The following is a 21,556-nucleotide window of genomic DNA, read 5'->3' as shown; positions in this document are numbered from 1 at the left end:
ATGTTGTCCATTAATTAAAATTACAAGAAAGTATAAAGGTCCAAATAAGGCATGGTTGACAAAGGGGATAGAGAAAGCATGCAAAAAGAAAAATATTTTATACAAAAGATTTATTAAATTGAGAACTGTGGAACCTGAAACAAAGTATAAGACCTATAAAAAGAAATTATTGAATATTATACGAACAAGTAAGAAAGATTATTACCATGCATTATTAGAGCAGAATAAAAGCAACACACAAGAAATATGGAAAATACTAAATCATGTAATTAAAATAGCTCTAAAAAAAATTTGATTATCCAGAATACTTTATAAAAGACAAAAATATTGTAATTGATAAAATGTCAGATATTGCCAATGATTTGAATGAATATTTTGTTAACATTGGCAGTAACTTGGCAAAAGAAATCCCTGAGCCAACATGAAACATGGGTGAGAGTGGATGGGTTCAATGTACACGATTCCCTCCAGTTAATTTGCTTTCAAAAGAGCAACTTGAAAGTCAAAAGTCAGCACCAGGGACTGGTTGGTCTTTGGAGGATTTTTGCTTATGTTTCTACTCACATTCTGTTCTTAGCCACCAGCCCATGTGGTTTAGTCTTTAGGCGGGGGTGTTTAATTCAATGAAATATAGTTTATCGCTGCAGGCCTGCTCTTCGCATCTCCTCAGGTCAAGTCTCGGCAAGAGTCACTGTGTCCCTTTTTTTAATGAGCTGTCGCGCCTCGCTCCGCTTCTTTCCAGTGTTACAGTGGCCATCTTGTCTCGCAATCATGTATTTCCCTCCTCCAGCTGGCTAGGGGATGATTGAACATTTTCCTTGTCACACTTGTGCGGTTTAGGTTGAAAGCAAAATGAAATTGTCATTGTATGCTCAGGGCAAAAAGGGCTGAGGGATGATGCCAACACATGCCAAAGCAAGGGCTCTTTCTCCACGCTATCGATTTTGAAGGATGTCCGACACAAATGGACAAGGCTATGTGGCGTAAGGATTCTTTTTCAGCTCTCAAGCGTTTCACTTCAATGATTGAACATTTGAAAAGACCAGTCAGTACAAGATCCCTTTTAGCCACACACAAACAGTTGTAACGATTATCGGCTGGTTGTAACTTTTGCAGCCTCATCACAAAAAGGTACCACACGCACAACATACCTCCAGCCCCACCCAGCCTGGAGGGAGAAGACTGACACACAGAAAGAAGTAAAAACTGTTTCAGAAACCGGAGTGCCTTATTTTGCAACAGAACAATGAATTATGAAATGTTATGTGGTTGCCATTTCTGAAAAAATTGCCTCCATGAAGTGTCGTGAAGATGTCGCATGTGAGTGGCATATAGTCTCCACTTAACTTTTATTTGCGTGCACGTTTTAACAGTTGCAAGCTGGGTAACATTTCTTTTGATGTGTTCAACTGTTGCATCGATTGAATTTTTGACCTGAGAACCTCGGTTAACATGGGATCCAAATTTAATCTGATTATTGTTTAACAAAATTAACACCAAGCTGGTAAATTTTCAGTTTCATCCATCCATCCATCCATTTTCTTGACCGCTTATTCCTCACAAGGGTCGCGGGGGCTGCTGGCGCCTATCTCAGCTGGCTCTGGGCAGTAGGCGGGGGACACCCTGGACTGGTTGCCAGCCAATCGCAGGGCACACAGAGACGAACAACCATCCACACACACGCACACCTAGGGACAATTCGGAGCGCCCAATTAACCTGCCATGCATGTCTTTGGAATGTGGGAGGAGACCGGAGTACCCGGAGAAGACCCACGCGGGCACGGGGAGAACATGCATAAATTTCCAGTTTCTCTCTGTGAAATCCGAGAAGCGGAACCCTGGTGAGGGGCCACCCAACCCATCAATATATTTATCAGTTCCAAAGCATCCTTCTTGTCGCCACTGACTGTTTTCTGGTCCTTCGTCTGCCATTGTTTTTCACGCCATCGGTTTTGTCCAACGACTGTGACGTTAGTCGCTTTTTGAGAACATATAGGTCAAGTGTGACCTTTGCGTCCAGACTACACAGGATACATTACATTCAAACACAACTGGGTCAGATTTAAGAAAAAAAAGAAAAAAAAAACTGAATTGTATATATATATATATATATACATATACATATATATATATATATATATATACATATACATATATATATATATATATATATATATATATATATATATATATATACACATATACATATATATATATATATATATATACATATACATATACATATATATATATATATACACATATACATATATATATATATATATATATATATATATATATATATATATATATATATATGCAGTATGCAATTGCTTCTGTCCTTCTTGTATGCTGTTTTACCTTTATAAAGAACTACAAAGTGTTGTCTTTTAATATTTTAATATTTATGTGCCGTCTAAATGTGCCAAAGAAATTTTGAAGGCTTCATTGCCTCATTTGTCAGCCTGTGGCCGCATATTACACGTTTCAAGTTTTTTGTTTTGTTTTGTTTTTAAGTAGGACTGTTATTGTCTCTTAAATATAGCTTTCTTTTTCTAGGAAGTTGTAGGCTTTAGTTTTCTTCTGTCTTGTTATTTGGCCATTACCCCTTTTTGAAGAAGCTCTCTCCAAAGATGTTTGTTACTTATTTTTGCCAGTTTGCTTTTTTCTTGTTCTTCTTTTTTTTTTTTTTTTTTTAACTACTTTTTCATGTGAGCAAGACGAGCCATTTGACATTGTTTGCAGAGGCAAAAGCAAATTTACCTGATTTTCCAAACAAAACTTCTTGGGAATCCTACCAACAACTAAAACCTCAACGCAACGGATAAATAAATAAATATATAAATACATAAATAAGCACAATTGTCTGTCTATCGATCCATTTTCTATAATGTTTGCCCTCATTTGTGTTACTGATGAGCTGGATCTGCTGACTTTGACTTGGACTGGTTGCCAGCCGATCACAATGCACAAAAGAAAGAAAACTTTCAAACTTAAATTCTCATCCATGGACAATGTAGTTTTCAGTTATACAACAGAAGAAGAAGAAAGAAGAAGCAGATTTGTTTGATCAATGCATATTTTTGTTGAAAAATGTCTCCTGCCATTAAAATAAAGTTAGTTTGCATGTGTGTGTATGTGCTGCATGCTTCCTCCCACCCTGATTTAACGTTTCTTGTTGTGTGACTGCAAATTACCGCCACCACTTTGACAATAATTTGAAGAAGAAGGCGACTAACACAAGCGTCTCATCTCACGGTCAAAAAAAAAAAAAAAATTCCTCTGTGGTCTCCAGTCACGACCAAAACACCAAACTTATTGAATCAATTTTCTCCTTTTAATAAAGTTCTGCAATGCGGGGCACGCGTCGGAAAGGAGAAGCTCGATTCGTCCTCCAAGCTTTAGTTGGTGTGCTACTTAGTATGCTGCGCTGAGTTTATCAACTCAGGTACGCTCTGCATGCCATACACTAGATTACCTACATTATGTTAGTAATTATTTCCCCTCTGCCATAGCAATGATCCAATGAAGCAAAAATGCACAACTCACCCCCTAGGAGTTAAAGTGCCAATGGAGAAAGTTTGCATATGACCAAAAAGTAGTCATATGTATTGTACTTTCACTGTAAATGGGCCAAACATCATTCATCCATTTTCTACAGGGTTTGTCCTTATTGGTCATCACCAGCCAATCACAGGGCAGATGTAGACAATTAACCCATGGACACTGATGCCCCTCAATTTAGGACATTTTAAGGGTGGAAATGATGAGAGAGAAAAAAAGTTACCCATTGTCAACAGTAAAATAATTATGCTTCTCTGCGTGACGTGCGCACACTCACGGATGACAATGAGGCACTCTAAAGCTGGCCACACCAGTCTTTCTCTGTGCAACGTGCGCACTCATGGCTGACAATGATGCGGACTATATACAAGGCAATATGCATTTTCGGGGTATATAGCATAGCTTACTAGCTAAAAATACACAGCTACTGCACGAGATAACCGTTGAAGCCAACGAAGGCATAGTGGGGGCGGTGTGACTCCTGCCGGATGCCCAAGTGTGTCATTGGTTACATTTTTGTGGCACCAAAAAAAACAATACTGAAATGGTGAAAAGCACTTTAATGCTGTCGCGCCACAACAGAGTGCTAAACAGTTCCCACTCTTTGCACATTTTTAGCCCAAGAAAAAGCTGAAAAGTTCATCGAATTTGGGCCTTCAACTTTAGAGGCTGCACTGTAATTGTTAATAATGCTCAACAGGAGGCATGTTTATGTCCATGTCGTGTATTAGATAAAATATGAAAGACAAATGAGGCAAATAGTCGGACCTCCGCTGAGAGCAGCTCAGAGAGATCAATGCCGCATTCTGGCCAGCCACAGCAAATAGACTCCATGGTGCGCCGCTGGAGGCCAGGACGTCAATGTCTAGTCAGACCGTTGAAAAGTTTAATCCAATTGCAGGGCCTGGCGAATTCGTCTTTGCTGACATGTGCGGTCCAATTTGTCTCTATCCTTCTTTTCTCTGTATTCCCACGGCGCCCAAGCCATCCAGGCTCACATTTTGAGACCGAGTTAAGACTGTGTTTATTATCTGGGGTCCAAATCAAATGACGGTAAGTGCTGGAGGGGATCCGAGCGATGGCCGGGCCCGCAACTCAGACATCCGTCTTTCAAGTTAACTGTAACTGACAATCACTGTCAATACGGCTTCTCGAGAGTCCCCGCGAGAACCGGACGATCACCAGAAAAGAACGGCATCATTATAAACATCACGGGAATAGCATGTCTCACTCCTCAAAGTAATAGTCCTTGTTTTGTGGCATGGACATCAGTGTAAGATGAAGACAACAATGAAGCTGAAGAAGAATAGAGCAATGCACCCACCACCACTCCAGATACTTGCGTTTGTATTTTATTGTTTAGCCAGCCAACAAACATCAAACATTACATACAATTATGATAAACAAACACTGGATACATTGCATTTAAATAAAACAACACAATGTTGCCCGTTCTTACTTACTCTCAATCCCACGCATCAATTAAAGGACAATTGAGCCACACTGCTTGAAAAATAACAAGAAGAAAGAAAACAAAACCTTCAAAATGGCAGCACTACCCTATTACTGAAATACTACCCCAAGGTGTTCAATTTACCGTAACTGCCGGACTATAAGCTGCGATTATTTCTCACGCTTTCAACCCTGCAGCTTATACAATGATACGGCTAATATATCTTTTTTTTCTGACGCCCGCCAGGGGAGCTCGAGCAGAATGGAATATATGTGTCGAGGAAGACACAAGTTTAAAGATCTCCTGAAATGAGCTTTGCAGCAATGACACCAACCATCCTCTGGGCGCCCTAATACTGTATCAAAAGAAATGTTCACAAAATTGTACCTTGTTGTAGAGTTGCAGTCTCCAGGAGAAAGGTCTGTTAGCCTAGCATCAAACGAGCGGATTTTGGTGGGCGTGGCCAAGGCTCGCCAGACTTCCGTGTGTTTTTGACTACAAAATGAGTTGGGCGTGGCCAAGTCTCATCTTTACCGTGTGCTCCTGCTTACAAACAGTCTTCACGTCTGCACCTGAAGGAATATTGGCTCATTAGTTTCAATAGTTGGTATCGATCCCAAGATAATTGAAAGATGTTCTGCTAATCCACGTTTGTATTGTTCCAAATTCCTGAACCAGTCATCAGTTAAATGTTTGCCCAAACTGTCAGGGCTGCTAATCCTCCACGATGCACATTTTCCGGGTGCAGCTACTGGGATTGACACCCCCGTACCGGTCGAACCATAAGTCCCACGGGGAAAATGCACACATCCCCGGAACCGGCTCAATCTTGGCTTTCCAACGGCATAGGCGCCGAGCCACCGGGCTGGAGATACAGGGCCGCGAAATCGTTGACCATGCTGTCCATGCTGCTGCTGTTTGTTTGCTCCGGCGAGGGGGAGGGGTTGAAAATTGTGAGGGTGGAGTTTGCACTGAGCTAGTGACGTGTAAAACCGACCTGCTGAAACAGCCCATTTGAGAGTGCTGCTTAAGCTAATGTGATACAAACGCCCATAGGAAAGGGAAACATGGGTCGTTTATTTCACAACTTTGGGGACTTCGTCAGGCTATGGTAAGGCATACTTATGTCACCCCCCCCCCCAAAAGTGAACATTTCATATGAGGGTACCTTTAATGTAACTTGGTGCATGAATAAAATTAGCATGAAAAGACCCTCATCATGGAAAAATACAAGAAGTCTCAGTCTCAGTGACTTTTACCGGTATGTTATTTTTAACCAGCCCTGTTAGTTATTACCGTATTGCTGCTTGAAAAACTAAGGGTTATTATTAAACCTTTGAAAACTCTTTCTGTGCAATGTTCCATATATATATATATATATATATATATATATATATATATATATATATATATATATATATATATATATATATATGTATTAGTATGTGATATATGTATATGATATATAGTATATGTATAGTATGTGACTGTGTCCATTAAATATTAAAAGATGTCAGCCGTTTTGGCACTTTTGCTGCCTTTTCGCTGCTGTCAAAGATGACGGCGAGGATATGACGTAGTCAGATAGCCATACGTGGAGCTTTGTTTAAATTTATTGAACCAATGCTGTACGAGATTTTTAACTGAAGCCACTATTGGCCAATCACAGACCAGTTGTGACAAACTGATGTTGGGTCACATAAACTCAACCGCGGCTCATTTTCTCTAAAAAGGAGGACAAATCAGCGTCCTGTTAGGGCCACCCTAACAATGAGGTGCTCTAAAGTGGTCACATCAGCAGACGAACCAAAGGAAAGAAGCATTAATAGTGCATAGGCAAGCTAGCTGGCTAACTGCATGTCACAATTGCACCACATAACTGCTGATGCAAACCCAAGTGCTCGAATTTTCATATAGCAGGATAGGGAGGGCTTGTACAGTGGCCCAAATGCATCACTGGACCACCTTTTAGCCTTATTAACAACAGTAATAGTTTCATTATAACAGCAACGACAACAATACTGGACTTCTCCAAACATCACTGCCAAAAACAAGCAGATAAATGTGAAGGCGCATCTCCAGGAGCAAGGAGCACCGGCCATATGGTAGAGAGAGAGAAACTAGACAATTAAGATCGACTGCTTGAAAATAAAACTTTGGAATATTTACTAATCAGAGCCAGACACTTTTCTAAGTCGCAGTTTGTATAGGCCTATTTATATTTTAACGTGACTTGATATAATTTTTGCTATAATGTAGCCCGAGTGTGGCGATGGAGCATATGATGATGTTGCTGCATGGAAGGAAGTGGAAGTCACGTGACTGCTTAACAAACAGAAAGGCCATCGATTGCAGTCGCGACGGAAACAAGCCCCTGAGAGTAGTTCTGAATGAAGTGAGTTAATCAACGGAGCAAGTTGGAGACAGCGCGTCAATATTATTGACCTCTTGTAAATATGAGGCGTATATTTTACCCATGCCACGGCTTCCTACTTACCATTAGCCTTCAGCATGGAGGCAAAATATACTCCGAAGCTGCCATGCTTCTTAAAAATGCACTTTAGTACGCTGTACAATTCAAGGGACGTGAGTGCGGTGATCTCCAACTACATTGCAATGCTTTGAAAATCAATCGGCGGGCAGGGCAAATTCTTTTGAATGAAAGTGGTGATTCAAACATGTCATCAGCTGCTAAGACCTGCGCGAATGTTTGTGACTATAAAGACACAAGAAAGCCTTGTAATCCGTATAAACCGCAAAAGTAATGCGCTACACATCAAACAATAGCAAAATCCAGTCGTCTCAGAGGGGATTATTATGAGGTAGTAAAACAGCAACTTACACACTTTGGACAAAGCTATGGTACTACACTGATATAATTTGGATTTTTAGAATCATCATTATTAAGATTCGTGAGAGTTTCTTATACTTTTTTTGTGTATCCTGTTTTAGTTTATTAAACTATTTGTAATTTTCTAATTGTTTAGTTTTAACAATTTTATTGATGTTATTTTTAACCTGATTATCAGTTTTTAAGTGTTTGTTAGTTGTTGCTTGGCAAAAATGTGTGGGGAATTTCATGTTTGTGCTCTCAGACTATCCTTTGTGTTGCAAATGCCTCGTGTAATCAGCAGCCTATGAGAGTCATCTACAGCCTATAAATTAATTACAAATTACAGCCAGAGAGCAGGACCTCTGACGAGGCTCACGTCAAATAAGGTGCAGTTTAAATGTAGCCCAGACGCTGAGTTCACCTTTGTCAAACTCAAAGATTTATTCATGTCCACCAGTTTTGAATCATCCTAATCCCGAACTCTCTTTTGTTGTCGAGGTTGACGCATCAGACGCCGGAGTGGGAACAGTCCTCTCCCGACGCCTCAGTTCGGCTGAGGCTAAATATGACGTGCTTAACCGCGAGTTGCTGGCCATGGTTCTAGCTCTGCAGGTGTGGAGGCACAGGCTGGAGGGGGCCAAGGAACAATTTACAGTCTTCACGGGCCACAAGAACCTAGCCTACATCCTCTCCGCCAAGCGACTCAACGCCAGACAGGCTCATTGGACGCTGATCCTCGCCCGGTTCAACTTTACCATGATCCAGCCCTGGAGGACACCAACAACAAGACCATTGTTCCAAGTGACCGGGTGGTGGGAGCGTTACGGCGAGAGATAGAAAGAAAAGGCCAAGAAAGCTTCCACCATGCTCAAGTTCCAGACTGGGGTCCGGAAGGGAGATTGTTCATCCCCGACCATCTTCGTACAAAGGGGCCTCAATTGGGAAATGCTTCGCGAGTCGCTTGCCATCCCGGAGTGAGACGCACTCATTTCCTCATCGCTCAGGAATTTTGGTGGCCTAGAATGTGGAGGGACATTGTCGAGTTCATCAGTGCCTGCTTAGTTTCTGCCTGCAGTAAAGCTTCCCATCGACCTCCAGCAGGATTGCTACAACCTTTACCCATTCCGTCACGCCCGTGGTCACATGTGTCATTGGACTTTATTACTGGCCTCCCTGCTTCCCGAGGCAACACAGTAATACTGACTGTAGATCGTTTCTCTAAAATGGCTCATTTCATCTCCCTACCAAAGCTGCCAACCGCCCTTGAGACTGCAAACTTGTTAACCCGCCACATTTTCTGAGTCAACGGAATCCCCATTGACATTGTCTCGGACCGAGGTCCTCAGTTCATATCTCGTGTGTGGACAAAATTTTTGTGCAGCCTTGGGAGCCACAGCGAGCCTTTCTTCGGGCTATCACCCACAAACAAATGAACAGACAGAAAGGGTCAATCAAGACTTGGAGGCCGCTCTTCGCTTTGTCTATCACTGTCACCATACATCTTGGTCCACTCACCTGCCATGGGTGGAATATGCCCACAATTCATTCGTCTCCTCTGCCACAGACCGCTCCCCCTTCATGTCAGCTTGTGGATACCAGCCCCCGTTGTTTCCCATGCAGGAAGGGGAAGATGCCATCCCATCGATACGGCATCGCCTCCTGACAGCCAATCGGGTGTGGGGGGGAGACCAGCACTTTCATGCACCGATGACCGCAGTCAACAGATCGCTTATCCGCGCAGGCCGCCTGCTCCCGACTACCACCCGGGTCAGGAAGTGTGGCTCTCCACAAGGAATATGCATATGGCTGGGGGGGTCCAGGAAGATGGATCCCCGTTTCATCGGCCCATTAAAAATCGAGTCCATGGTCAATAGAGTCTCTGTCAAGCTCAAGCTCCCACTGACTCTCAAAGTTCATCCAGTATTCCACATTTCACGGATCAAGCCAGTTGTCTCCAGGCCACTGACCCCGCCGATGGTCCCTCCTCCTCCTTGGCTGATCGATGATGAGCGAAGTCAGGGAAATTCTTGATTCTAGGTGGAGAGGGCGGTCTGTAGGGAAGGGTACTGATGACGGTAATTTTTGTGGTATGAACCGATTTGGGTCGGTACTTCCGAGCACCGATTCACGTAAAATCAAATGCTGCCTTGTTTCGGTTCTGAAGCACATCTTTCAAAGTTGTGTGCGGCAGTGGAAGAGTTGACGATTTTCCATGGCGCACTTTAATGCAAAATTGTACGTTCACTAGCGTACTGACGTCACCCATTCGCGCAAAACTTCACGCACTAAAATATCCCAGCGGATCCAGCTGCGGGTGCACTTCATTTCGTCCCGGCGAATCCAGCTGCGGGGGCGACATTGGAGTCTGGACGCCCTTCAAAGGGAGCCTGGCGCCTAGCCTAGCGCGAATTCGGAGGGTCGGACCTAGCAGTGGCGCTAAATCCCGCCCGGGTCGGTAGTCTAGACTGGTGCGAGTCCTGACCCAAAGTCATGATAAGGTAAGATTAAATACATTTTGCTTGCTTGCTTGCTCTTGAAATGCAGCCTTTTGTTTGTTGTGAAGCTGGCTTGTTTCACACACATATCTACTGTATTGTTTTCTTCCTAAAGTGTATTTGTGTTAAGTAGCATGCTTTATAACAGCTACAATAGGTTCTCAAAATAAAATAAAGCTGTTGTAAAACAATTATATATTGGTTAATAATGGGCTAATAGCCTTTTGAGTAATTCATAGATGTGCCAAAAAAAAAAAAAAGGGGGGGGGGGGGGGGGGGTAAATGCTTTACTTAGTTTAACCACTGTCCACTCACCATATAAAAGATGTCGGGGTAGTTTTGTAAAAAAATAAATAAAATAAAAAATACTCCTTAATAATATGCCAAAGTATTGAATCAGGACTCGGAATCGTCCCATCTCAAAATGAGGTGACTCGGACTCGGGTCCAAAAAAGTGTGATTGGGACATCCTTACTGGTGACCATATTTAAAATAACAAAATGTAGCCAGCATTACAGACCATATCGGGATCGAGTAGGCTACATTCAAATGATTAATTTAAACCAAATTATTCTCTTTGTTCGTGTCATGTCCTCTTCCAACTGACATTTTTAGTATATTTGAGTCCAACATGGGTTCAAACTTTCAGCTCAACGCACTGTATGCTTTACATTCTTGAAAAACAACTGCACAAGAAACTAAGTTAACAACTATTGTTAATTTATTTATTTACAGTACTGTTGTTCATTGAAAAGAACTTAGATTCACACTTTGGTATTTATAATATTAATTTATGTTTATTAATTATACTTCAGTAATTGTAAAATTTTAAACCTTTATTTTTACTATTCCTCTGGATCATCCATCCATTTTCTTAAAACCACTTGCTCCTCACAAGGGTCGTGGGGCCACTGGCGCCTATCCCAGCCGGCTTCGGGCAGTAGGTGGGGTACAACCTGAACTGGTTGGTAGCCAATCGCAGGGCACACAGAGATGAACAACCATCCACACACCCACAAGCACACCTAGGGACAATTTGGAGTGCCCAATTAACCTGCCATGCATGTCTTTGGAATGTGGGAGGAGACCGGAGTACCCGGAGAAGACCCACGCAGGCACGGGGAGAACATGCAAACTCCACCCAGGAAGGTCGAAGCCTGGACTCGATCTTGCGTCCTCAGCACTGGGAGGCGGACGTGTGCTAACCAGTTCCTCTGGCTCATTTGAAAGACATTTTATTTTTTATTTGTCAAGTTTTATATCTTAAAATGGAATTGTTAAATTGATTTTTAACAATATTTTACTATTAAAGGGATTACACCACTGTATTGCAAGCCCTTCCAAAAGTTAACTATAAGCATATAATGATTAAATCTTACCTTTGACACCATGGCGATGTAATTCTTTTATGAAATATTAAGTGTTTCACTGGTTACTTTTCTAACGCGGAAGTAAAACCCCGCCTCTGCCCGTGTGATTGCCGTGCCCCCGGCGAGCCGACTGCAGTCTGCTGTTGGAGATTTGCGTTTGAGCACTCCTCTGAATGCAAGCCATCAATTCTTCAATAAATATTTGAAACAAAACGGCTCCTTGTTGCAAGAAATAGTGGAGGAGGAGGGGAGGAGAAGGAAGAAGAAAGATGGAAGAAGGAGGGAAAAAAACAAATCTATAATAGAACTGATAGTGTTTATTATAAATTAAATAAAAGTAAAAAAAATTCATTGAAAAGGACCATGAAAAAAAATGATCACATATGATATCGCAATCGCAATTTTTGGTGGGAAAAAAACATTGCAATTAGATTATTTTCCATAATCGTTCAGCCCAAATCTTGAGCTCATTCTCAAGTTTAACCTGGGCTGTTAGGGGAAGATATGCACATGCATGGAGACATTACACATGGTAGATTCATTGAAAATTCAGAATTTTCCATCATTGTAAAAATGAGTGTGAATGCTTGTTTGTCCATATTGTGCCCCGCGCTTGACTGGCAACCAGTCCCAGTAGTCAGCTGGGATAGCCTCCAGTTCACTCACAATCCTAGTGGAATACATCAACTTTGTGTTGATGTTGCTGCAAAGGCTCATACATTTTGTGATCATGATAGCATAACGCGTACATTATTTGAGGTATTTAAGGTAGGAAGTACTAAACACACATACAGTAAAAAATAAAAATACATTAAAATTATGAACACACAGGCAACAATGCTATGACTCTGCATTCTTCTGCCACTGACAAAGCTCCATTCAATCCCTCACTGAGGATGTGAAAAGCCGCTCCCAAATGGCGGCTCTCGCCTTTTGTAGGAAGAGTCACGCACATTTGTGGCACAACAAACACAACAGCCTGCTTAATTTAAAGCTCATCAAACTCCATTTTTTTTTTTTATGTTTTCTCTGCAGCATGTCGAAATGGGGCCAAGCTGTGAATGAGGCAGCACTGGCTTCGCATTCAGCTGACCAGAAACAATGTTTGTGCACAGCCAGTGACAAATGGCTAATCAACTTCAAATTAATAAATGAATAAAAAGATGTTCTTGCTTTGGTCTGCTTGAACGGTATCATTAAACTTTTTGCATTAGGCAGTACAAAACTTATGCCAGAGTATGATTTACAGCAACAAAAAAATAAATAAAATATAGCCAACCAGATCTCTAATACGAGCCAGAATTTCAACATTGTACATTATATATATACATACATACAGTATGTATAGAGCAAGGATGGGCACTTAAATGCTGGAGGGGGCCACAATTCTTCATCAGTGCTACTGGAGGCCACATAGGACCATGCATTTTCTCACCAGATGTATGACAAAAATACTATGGACAAAATTTGTGCATATGTTGTTATCAGGTCTATTTTGCTGGTGGGGTGGATGTACGCCTCTACAGACATCTGAGAATATTTACTGTTGAGAGACTGAAATTCCAAGTATTTGGACAATTTTAAATCAAACAAGGTTTCTAAATGAAAATGTGGTTATCCAAATAATTACTGGTTATCAATGAATCATTTCACCTCTACCAAGTACAACAGTACACTTCTTTTTACACTTGGATGATGGATAGAAATGTTAAGTGTGAATGGGACCTTTGAACGGATCACTTCAAATTGTTTCCAGTGGGGAAAAATGTTTCCAAATAGAAAAGCAAGCAAAACTGAGAGCTACTGCATGAGAATAAATTCCATGTATAGTTGTGCCGGGTCTCAAGGCAACGCGTGCACCGGACTGCTAATATTTTCTCTTTGGCTGACAGCAGCGACACTCTCTGTGTGCCAAGCTCCTCCACTGTGCTCCTTCCTTGCCATTAGTCATGCAATATGTTTAGGGTTCCTCATCATTCGCTCTCAATGACAGTGTGAGATATTTCTACATGGCCGCCGGTGCTAATTATTAGCATGAGTGGTGCCGGTAAATGTTTTTCCTCCTCCTCGCAAGGCAAACAGCAAAGTGAGTGTGTAGGACAAACACTGTGGGCCAACTAGGAGGTTCAGTGGAGCTCTCCGGGCATATGCTTCTTGTAAAGCTGCACATATTGCTAAGCTTGTGGTGCAACACTGTTTGGTTTGCAGGGATGCAATTGCAGCCCCTCATTATCGCCTCAACAGTGCCACCTATTGATGACAGTGACAAAGTGCAGCTACTATTTATTCAAAAGCAACGTTTAGGTTAACACTTTTCTGTTTATTATTCTTTGTTCATTCATTACTACTGTATTGCTTTTTCCAGTTGTGTACAATTTTTATTTATTTATTTATTTATGTTACTTCATCACCCATTGCCCATTTCAATAACTTTATAAATTATGGGTAGCATTTCTTTTGTCAGTTTACTAAAAGTGTGTATAGCTACTTCAAATATGATACATATACACAGGATATATTTATATTAGATACACAACTATTACAGAGTGTAAAATTTTATCCTGCTCCATGGTGGTGGCGAGGAACTAATTTCAGCACATACAAAAACAATCAGTAACCATTTAAAAATACACTTTAATCATTATATTATAAATAATTACACAAACAACCAGTGAGTACTTCTTAGTTGATCAGAACTTTCAATGTTATCATTACCCTCTAACTGTGCCCATTTTGGTAACAAATATCCTACGGAAACATTTTCTTAGGGCGGCACGGTGTTGAGTGGTTAGCATGACCGCCTCCCAGAACTGAGGACTCGGGTTCAAGTCCAAGCTTCCTAGGTGGAGTTTGCATGTTCTCCCCGTGCCTGCGTGGGTCTTCTCCGGGTACTCCGGTCTCCTCCCACATTCCAAAGACATGCATGGCAGGTTAATTGGCCGCTCCGAATTGTCCCTAGGTGGGCTTATGAGTGTGGATGGTTGTTTGTCTCTGTGTGCCCTGTGGTTGGCTGGCAACCAGTTCAGGGTGTACCCCGCCTACTGCCCAAAAGCCAGCTGAGATAGGCGCCAGCAACCCCCACGACCCTTGTGAGGAATAGGCGGTCAAGAAAATGGATGGATGGAAACATTTTCTTATATTTAAATGACAAGCTGATCTCATGTGGTTTCATTATAAACATCTGAACATGTTAATTACATTTCTGAAGATCTGGAGGATTGCAATAGATGTCAAATCTAGTTCAGATCTGGTTTGACATAATCATGTAAAGTAGTGGTGTCAAAGTCCGGTCCTCGAAGGCTGGAGTCCTGCATGTTTTTGAGGTTTCCCACATTCAACACAGCTGATTCATATTTAAGGTCATAAGCAACCTCTGCAGGAGTCTGATAATGATCCTGATCATTGAATCAGGTATCTTGGAGTAGAGAAACCTCAAAAACATGCAGGTCTCAGGCCCTCGAGAACCGGATCTTGACATGTGATGTAAACAAAACACACACTTTAATAAGAATTCTCTGGGACAAAATACTTGTACAAAAACTAACATCGTAACCATGTAGTTGACCATGAGCAAAAAATATATATAATAAAAATATACATCGTCCTTAGGTAACGACAAACGTCATATTGACTGCTTTCCTGTAGTTTCTGGCAAGGAAATACCTCTCAGCGGAGTCCTTGCGGCTCGCATGTGGCTTCAAACTCTGAACGCTTCCAAACACGAGACAGAGTTTATCCTGGAGCTGACGGGCCAGGATGCCGTCCCAATATTTGCATAGCAGAGAGCCTCCGGGGAGCAAAATCTTCCCGGCCAAGTCCAGCAGCGACGAGCACGAGCAGATGAGCCTCTCGTGATCCAGCTCCCGGAAGCCGCTGGCGTTGGGTGCCATGTCACTGAGGAGGACATGAGCCCCGCCACCGGGCAGGAGGTCAGGCAGCTTGGCATGGGTGGAGGGATCAGCGACGTCGTGGTTGGACAGAAAGTGGGCACCATCCAGAGGTGGTATGTTTAGGAGGTCAATGCCGATGACTGTACCCCGGGGTAATGTTGGATCTTCAGTTCAAAACACACTAATGTTAATTCAGCTATCTGAATAGGCACACACGCAATGCACAGCAATAAAGGACATGCCAGTAAATATAAGTAATTTATTAGCTTGCTTAACTAACCATCATTCAGTTTCTAGCAGTTATTTTCACAAGCAGAACAGTTTGTAAAAACCTCAAACTGTAAAGCATCTTTTGTTATTATACAGCATGCAGTTTTCCATGTCTATTTAAATTTTATATATTGGAAAAGTTTTGATGTATAGTTTATAGCATTTGGGAATACTGTGAAGTTATATCTTTATATATTAAAAAAAACAAAAAAAAACACTGGCTTAATTTAACAATATGCTCTCACCGGTGCCCACCGAGTTGACACGGTGCACGGCCACCTGGCTCCAGGCTCCGGGTGCCGCCCCGCAGTCCACCACGCCGCATCCCGGCTGCAGGAAGCGGAACTTGTCGTCGATCTCCAGCAACTTGAAGGCGCTCCTGCAGCGGAAGTTTAGGGCGTGCGAAGCTTTAACATAAGGGTCGTTCTTCTGCCGCACGAGCCACCTCTGCTCCGCGGTGCTTTTCTTTTTCGGTAAGTGACACGAAGAATAGAAGAATCTCCGGTGTATGAGACAAATCATGTTATTGAAGAAAATTCTGAGGGCAGGGAAAGTAGCAGGAAGTGTGATGAACTGCACATGCGTGTTAATTCAACTTTCGATTGGCTGGCGTGCATAACTATATATGTCCCCTGAAACAATAAAATAACATTGTTGTTCCGTCCTCACATTCAACTCGTTTTCTTCAAACAGACAATTTGCGTGCTTTAAAGGTTTTTATGTTTTCCATCAGTATAATTTATAAGAGGTAGTTAATTTTCAAATTATGTCGAATATAATTTAAGTTATGATTTATTTATTTATTTATTTTTTTTATGTGCAGGAACCCGTTACATTTGTTTCTAGTTTCTAGTGGATTGTGCTTCAGTGTTACACATTCCAAGCGGGAATCCTTTTACATTAGGTGATGATGATTCTCGAGGTTAAACAGTTTTATGTTTTTTTCTGTTTATGTAATTGTTGTCATTTCCTCTTTTAAGACAGGTGGGATGCTGAGTTCAAAGCTGCTGACTCTGGTTCTGGTGGTCGAGCCTGGCAGGGTGCTACTGGGCATGAAGAAGCGAGGATTCGGTGCTGGGAAGTGGAATGGTTTCGGGGGCAAAGTCCAAAGTGGAGAAACTGTCGAGGAAGGAGCAAGAAGGTCGAGGATAGTATTTTTATTCGCATGCACACTTGTAACGTTTTCAGCGAGCCATTATTGTTTCATTCATCTCGTCTAAGCAATAGACTGGCTGGCATCACAGCTATATGTCACAAGCTTAGCTTCAAAGTGTACTCAACACTAAATCAACTGTCTATATGTCCGGTCATTCTTTTGGGGCAAAAACTGTGTGATTGGCGCCATTTTAAGATTAAACACTGGGATAAAGACAATTTGGCTGTTTGTGCTCTCCTTACCCGAGAAGTGGCCACCTCCGTAACTTGTAGGGATGTAACGATATCCAAACATCACAATACGGTATTATCACAATATGAAGGTCACGATACGATAATTATCACAATATTGTGGGGAAGTTGGTCGTTGGCGATAGAAAAGTTATAATATTGTAAAAAAAAAAAAAAAAAAAAAGAAGCTCACTACACTACACACTACAGCAATGCATATAAACAACCTACAATCTGTAATAAGACTTAATATTGAGGCACTTGCTTATGCAAGCCCACATTGAGTTCCTCCACATATTGACTCGGTTCACAAGCATATCACGCTCCCCTTCATCTGACCATTAGCGTGAATTTTAAACACAGAAGGGCCAAAACATGCCTTGTGAAAATTAAACTGCACAAAAAAAAAAAAGCCACCAGAGGGTGCTAGAACTCCACATATTGAAAGCAGCCTGACTTATTTTTAACAATGTGCTGCTTTTAATACTGTACATGATGACGGCGAGATATTGTGGCAGTTTTAACATCACAATATTGCTGTTATTGTTGCATTCCTAGTAACTTGTGGACTATGACGTAGACGACCCCGCCATTCACCAGCTCAAGTCTCATACACACCTCCTTAAACGCCTTCTTAGCGAGTCCTTCTTAGCGAGTTACTGCAGTCAATCAAAGCCAGACCACGTCCAATCTTCTCCCCATCTCAACCCAACGGTCTTCCAGGCAACAGCCCTTTGATCGCCGATTTCAAATCTTATGCCGCTTTTCCATCTTGTACCGGCCGGGTACCACAACACACCTCATGCAACCACACGAGACCGCAACCGCCGGTTTGCCATTACAACTGGCGCACAGCGAGAAGGGGGCGGCAACATTTCAACCGTCCATGTCAAGCTTGCATTCCCGCATTGCATGCGGATCTGAGATCACATTTCCCGAGTGGCAAGTCGCGCCAACATTGTACCATATTTACAATTTAATATAGACCACCATGGATGAAATATTGCGATTCACGACCGGCTCGCGAAGATGGCTATTTCTGAATGGAGGTCTGCCGCTGAAGCTCTCATTCAAGTGAATAGGAACACACCACTAGCCTCGCGATGTTGTTTAAAACCACAAACATTACAAATTCGTCCACAAGTACCTTTTAAATTATAAATATAGTTAAGCGTTGTAAAACATTATTATTTATTGTATATACTGTATTTTTATGACTTTGGCGAAGACCGGCGGGCGCTTCTGCCTCTCTCGCTTAAAACAAGGAAATGGGCGTGTGCCACGGCTTGAGGTGGCAGCGGCATTGCTGTCGGCCAATCAGACGACAGGTGACGTTACGGCCCCGCTAGTCCCCCGACGTCCGGCGCTGCAGAACCGCTGCCGAAAGGGTTCTAAACAGCGCTTACAACGGAACGGCTCGGCCCCGAAAAAGTCCCGTGGAGACACTAACATCCGGGGACAAAAATTGCTGCTTCGGTGTGGAATCAATACGGTGGAAAAGCGCCATTAGTGAAGGGTGAAGCAAGAGTCTGGTTTCCTGTTGAGTGCACCTTTAATAGATTTTTTTTTTAAAAATATATATTTTGCATTTTGTTATAGTCGTATATTTTATGAAAGAGCATTGTTTTCAATTGTAACATTTAATTTTAATTACGTTTGGGTTTGGGTACATACCTTCAAGTTTTTATTTCATGTTTTACAAGTACTAAATGTGGACACCACCAGCAGCAGGGACAACATCAAGCCGATATCAAAATGCCTCACAAAACGCATCTCACAATGTCGCGGTCCACCATGTTGATTGCAGCTTTTATTTGATCTTTCATGTCATTTATATTAGCTAGAAATGGTGGAGCATCAACTTTTTCTTTAACACAACACACACACACACAATGGAAAAAGTCACAATGGGGATCTGGCAGGCCAAGATCAGAGTGCGTGGTCTGTAGCATCTCTCCTACCAAACCACCGACGTGGCTCAAACCCTGAGATGCCAGTGGGGCAGTGCTCCATCTTGTTGAAAAATGAAGGCTTCAACAACAGCTGCAAACGACACGGTGGAGCGTGACACTGCGTTTGGGAGGAATTCTCATATTGGCTTGATGGTGTCGGTGCTGTCGGTGATGGCCACATTGACTTGAAGGTATTACAACATGTGTCCAAGTTAGAGATTTTTACTGTTTTTAATTTTTGAAATATTGCATTATGATTTTTTATTTTATTTTTTTTAAATACATTGTATGCTAACTTAGTGGAAAATGATTGAAAGAAAATACGCAAGTGTACAACTATTTCTTTGTTAAGCATTGTGGGGGAAAAATATTTTTAAATACCTGTTAAAATTGGGCGAAATCAGCAAAAATTAAAGAACAAACCTTTGCTTGACTTTGACATGTTTTAGGGTAGTGCTGAATAATTAATCAAATTTAAATTATGATCACGATTTTGGCAGCCACGGTTGAATTAACCTGATGGCCGACAATATTTTAGTAACATGTAGACAGAACTACAATCACAGTTAGGGACGGACAATACTAGGTATCGGGCCAATAAGCAGCTTTTTTTTCTAGGTATCGGTACTCACGGGGGAAGCTGATACCAATATTGCCTTCCCTCTTGTGGCCGTTTTGCAATCAGGAGCTATAAATTAGGAATTACAAAATAAAATTGCAATTTCATACAATTTTAAGGGGAAATTATATCTTGTGATCTATAGGGGTTTCTTTAAAATTATGTCATTGTTTTTGTGTGCATTGGTGTCTGGTATTGGTTTGGGGAGGTATCAAGCATCCCTAATCACTGGCTTACATATTCTTTATCCTCTATGAAAAATGACATATTCCATCCATCCATTTTCTTGACCGCTTATTCCTCACAAGGGTCGCGGGGGGTGCTGGCGCCTATCTCAGCTGGCTCTGGGCAGTAGGCGGGGGACACCCTGGACTGGTTGCCAGCCAATCGCAGGGCACACAGAGACGAACAACCATCCACACTCACACGCACACGCACACGCACACCTAGGGACAATTCGGAGCGCCCAATTAACCTGCCATGCATGTCTTTGGAATGTGGGAGGAGACCGGAGTACCCGGAGAAGACCCACGCGGGCACGGGGAGAACATGCAAACTCCACCCAGGAAGGTCCGAGCCTGGACTCGAACCGGAGACCTCAGAACTGGGAAGCGGACGTGCTAACCACTCGACTACCGTGCCGCCAAATGACATATTACTACAGCTAAGTCAGTTTTGAAACTTTCCTCATGTGTCTGTATTTCTGTATTACACTGTAGTCTGGTGGCATAGGTTAGCACGCCAAAGGGATCAAACATTTCCATTCATTTCACATAAATTAAACTTGTAAGCCGAGGTACAACTGTATTTTTTTTTCTTTTGGTCAGGGAACTCCTTGAAGAAAGTGGCCTCACAGTGGACACACTGGAAAGGGTGGGAAACATACAATTTGAAATGGAGAGTGACAGAGAGCTGCTAGACGTCCATATTTTTAGAGCCGACTCGTACAGTGGAGAGCCAATGGAAACCGAAGGTACACTTTCCGTAGCACCATTTTTATGAAGCACTTAATTGTGAACATGACTCAAACTTTTACATCTCAACTCTCGTGCTGTAGAAATGAGACCTCAGTGGTTCGACCGGAACAAAATCCCTTTTGACCAAATGTGGGCCGACGACAAGCTGTGGTTCCCGCTGCTGCTGCAGAAGAGGAAATTTGTGGGCTACTTTCACTTCCAAGGCCACGACGTCATCCTGAGCTACAAGCTGGACGAGGTGGAAGAACTGTGAGATGTGAAGCTGTATGGGAGGTGTCATATTCCTCAGTGGTTGCTGTTCAGAGAAGACTTGGCGGTTATTGATGCAAAAAAATATACTGTGCCAAAAATTGCCTTTGCCATTCATTACTGGAGGAAATTCACGAGAATGCTGATAAATCAGCAAACAAAGCATTGGACCAAAATAGCACAGCAATTCGGGATGGGCATAATAATCAATTCATTTATCTGTCAATTTTAATTTCCATTTAGTGAAGCCTCTCATATTCGCGGATCGAGATTGGCAAATTTGCCATTTCATAACAAAACACCTATGTTGCACTCAAGCACTTCATCTTAACAGAAGCTAGCTTTGTCCAATAAAGTGCTGCGATGCCACCTTGTAAGAGACCTTTTTGCGTGTCACTCGTGGATTGTTTTATGCCAAACATTCCGATCATCAATTGGCTTGGAAAACAGTCGATCCCTAATGCCCCCCAAGTAGCTGTGAGCGACATCTAGGATAAT

At 42.1% G+C, this 21,556-nt stretch overlaps 2 protein-coding genes across 4 annotated transcripts; one reads left to right on the top strand and one right to left on the bottom strand.

Moving 5' to 3' along the window:
* Positions 1-11,508: 11,508 nt before the first annotated feature.
* mrm2 (mitochondrial rRNA methyltransferase 2) lies at positions 11,509-16,462 on the bottom strand. Its single transcript, XM_077527436.1, has 2 exons — positions 16,121-16,462; positions 11,509-15,769 (listed from the first exon to the last, which is right to left on the bottom strand). The coding sequence occupies exons 1-2, from the start codon at positions 16,395-16,397 to the stop codon at positions 15,321-15,323; spliced, it is 726 nt and encodes a 241-aa protein (XP_077383562.1). The 5' UTR covers positions 16,398-16,462; the 3' UTR covers positions 11,509-15,320.
* On the top strand, positions 16,161-21,437 carry nudt1 (nudix (nucleoside diphosphate linked moiety X)-type motif 1). Of its 3 annotated transcripts, none has more exons than XM_077527447.1 (5): positions 16,161-16,348; positions 16,699-16,779; positions 16,856-17,016; positions 20,660-20,805; positions 20,890-21,437. In XM_077527447.1, the coding sequence occupies exons 3-5, from the start codon at positions 16,865-16,867 to the stop codon at positions 21,060-21,062; spliced, it is 471 nt and encodes a 156-aa protein (XP_077383573.1). In that variant the 5' UTR covers positions 16,161-16,348; positions 16,699-16,779; positions 16,856-16,864; the 3' UTR covers positions 21,063-21,437. The 3 variants fall into 3 exon arrangements, with proteins under 3 accessions (XP_077383573.1, XP_077383591.1, XP_077383582.1); XM_077527456.1 differs by lacking the exon at positions 16,161-16,348 and adding an exon at positions 16,527-16,623; XM_077527465.1 differs by lacking the exon at positions 16,699-16,779.
* Positions 21,438-21,556: the final 119 nt, after the last annotated feature.

The sequence above is a fragment of the Festucalex cinctus genome, chromosome 1 (genome assembly GCF_051991245.1).
Source record: "Festucalex cinctus isolate MCC-2025b chromosome 1, RoL_Fcin_1.0, whole genome shotgun sequence".
NCBI lineage: Eukaryota > Metazoa > Chordata > Actinopteri > Syngnathiformes > Syngnathidae > Festucalex > Festucalex cinctus.
Note: the sequence above shows the minus strand (reverse complement) of the source record. Positions and strands in the feature narration are given on the sequence as shown.

Excerpts from the sequence above, each read along its gene's own strand:
- mrm2 (XM_077527436.1), bottom strand. The coding sequence starts at position 16,397 with ATGATTTGTCTCATACACCGGAGATTCTTCTATTCTTCGTGTCACTTA. Across the intron at positions 15,770-16,120 it reads TGTCAACTCGGTGGGCACCG|ATCCAACATTACCCCGGGGT; the intron begins GTGAGAGCATAT and ends TTTGAACTGAAG.
- nudt1 (XM_077527465.1), top strand. The coding sequence starts at position 16,865 with ATGCTGAGTTCAAAGCTGCTGACTCTGGTTCTGGTGGTCGAGCCTGGC. Across the intron at positions 17,017-20,659 it reads GTCGAGGAAGGAGCAAGAAG|GGAACTCCTTGAAGAAAGTG; the intron begins GTCGAGGATAGT and ends TCTTTTGGTCAG. Across the intron at positions 20,806-20,889 it reads AGAGCCAATGGAAACCGAAG|AAATGAGACCTCAGTGGTTC; the intron begins GTACACTTTCCG and ends CTCGTGCTGTAG.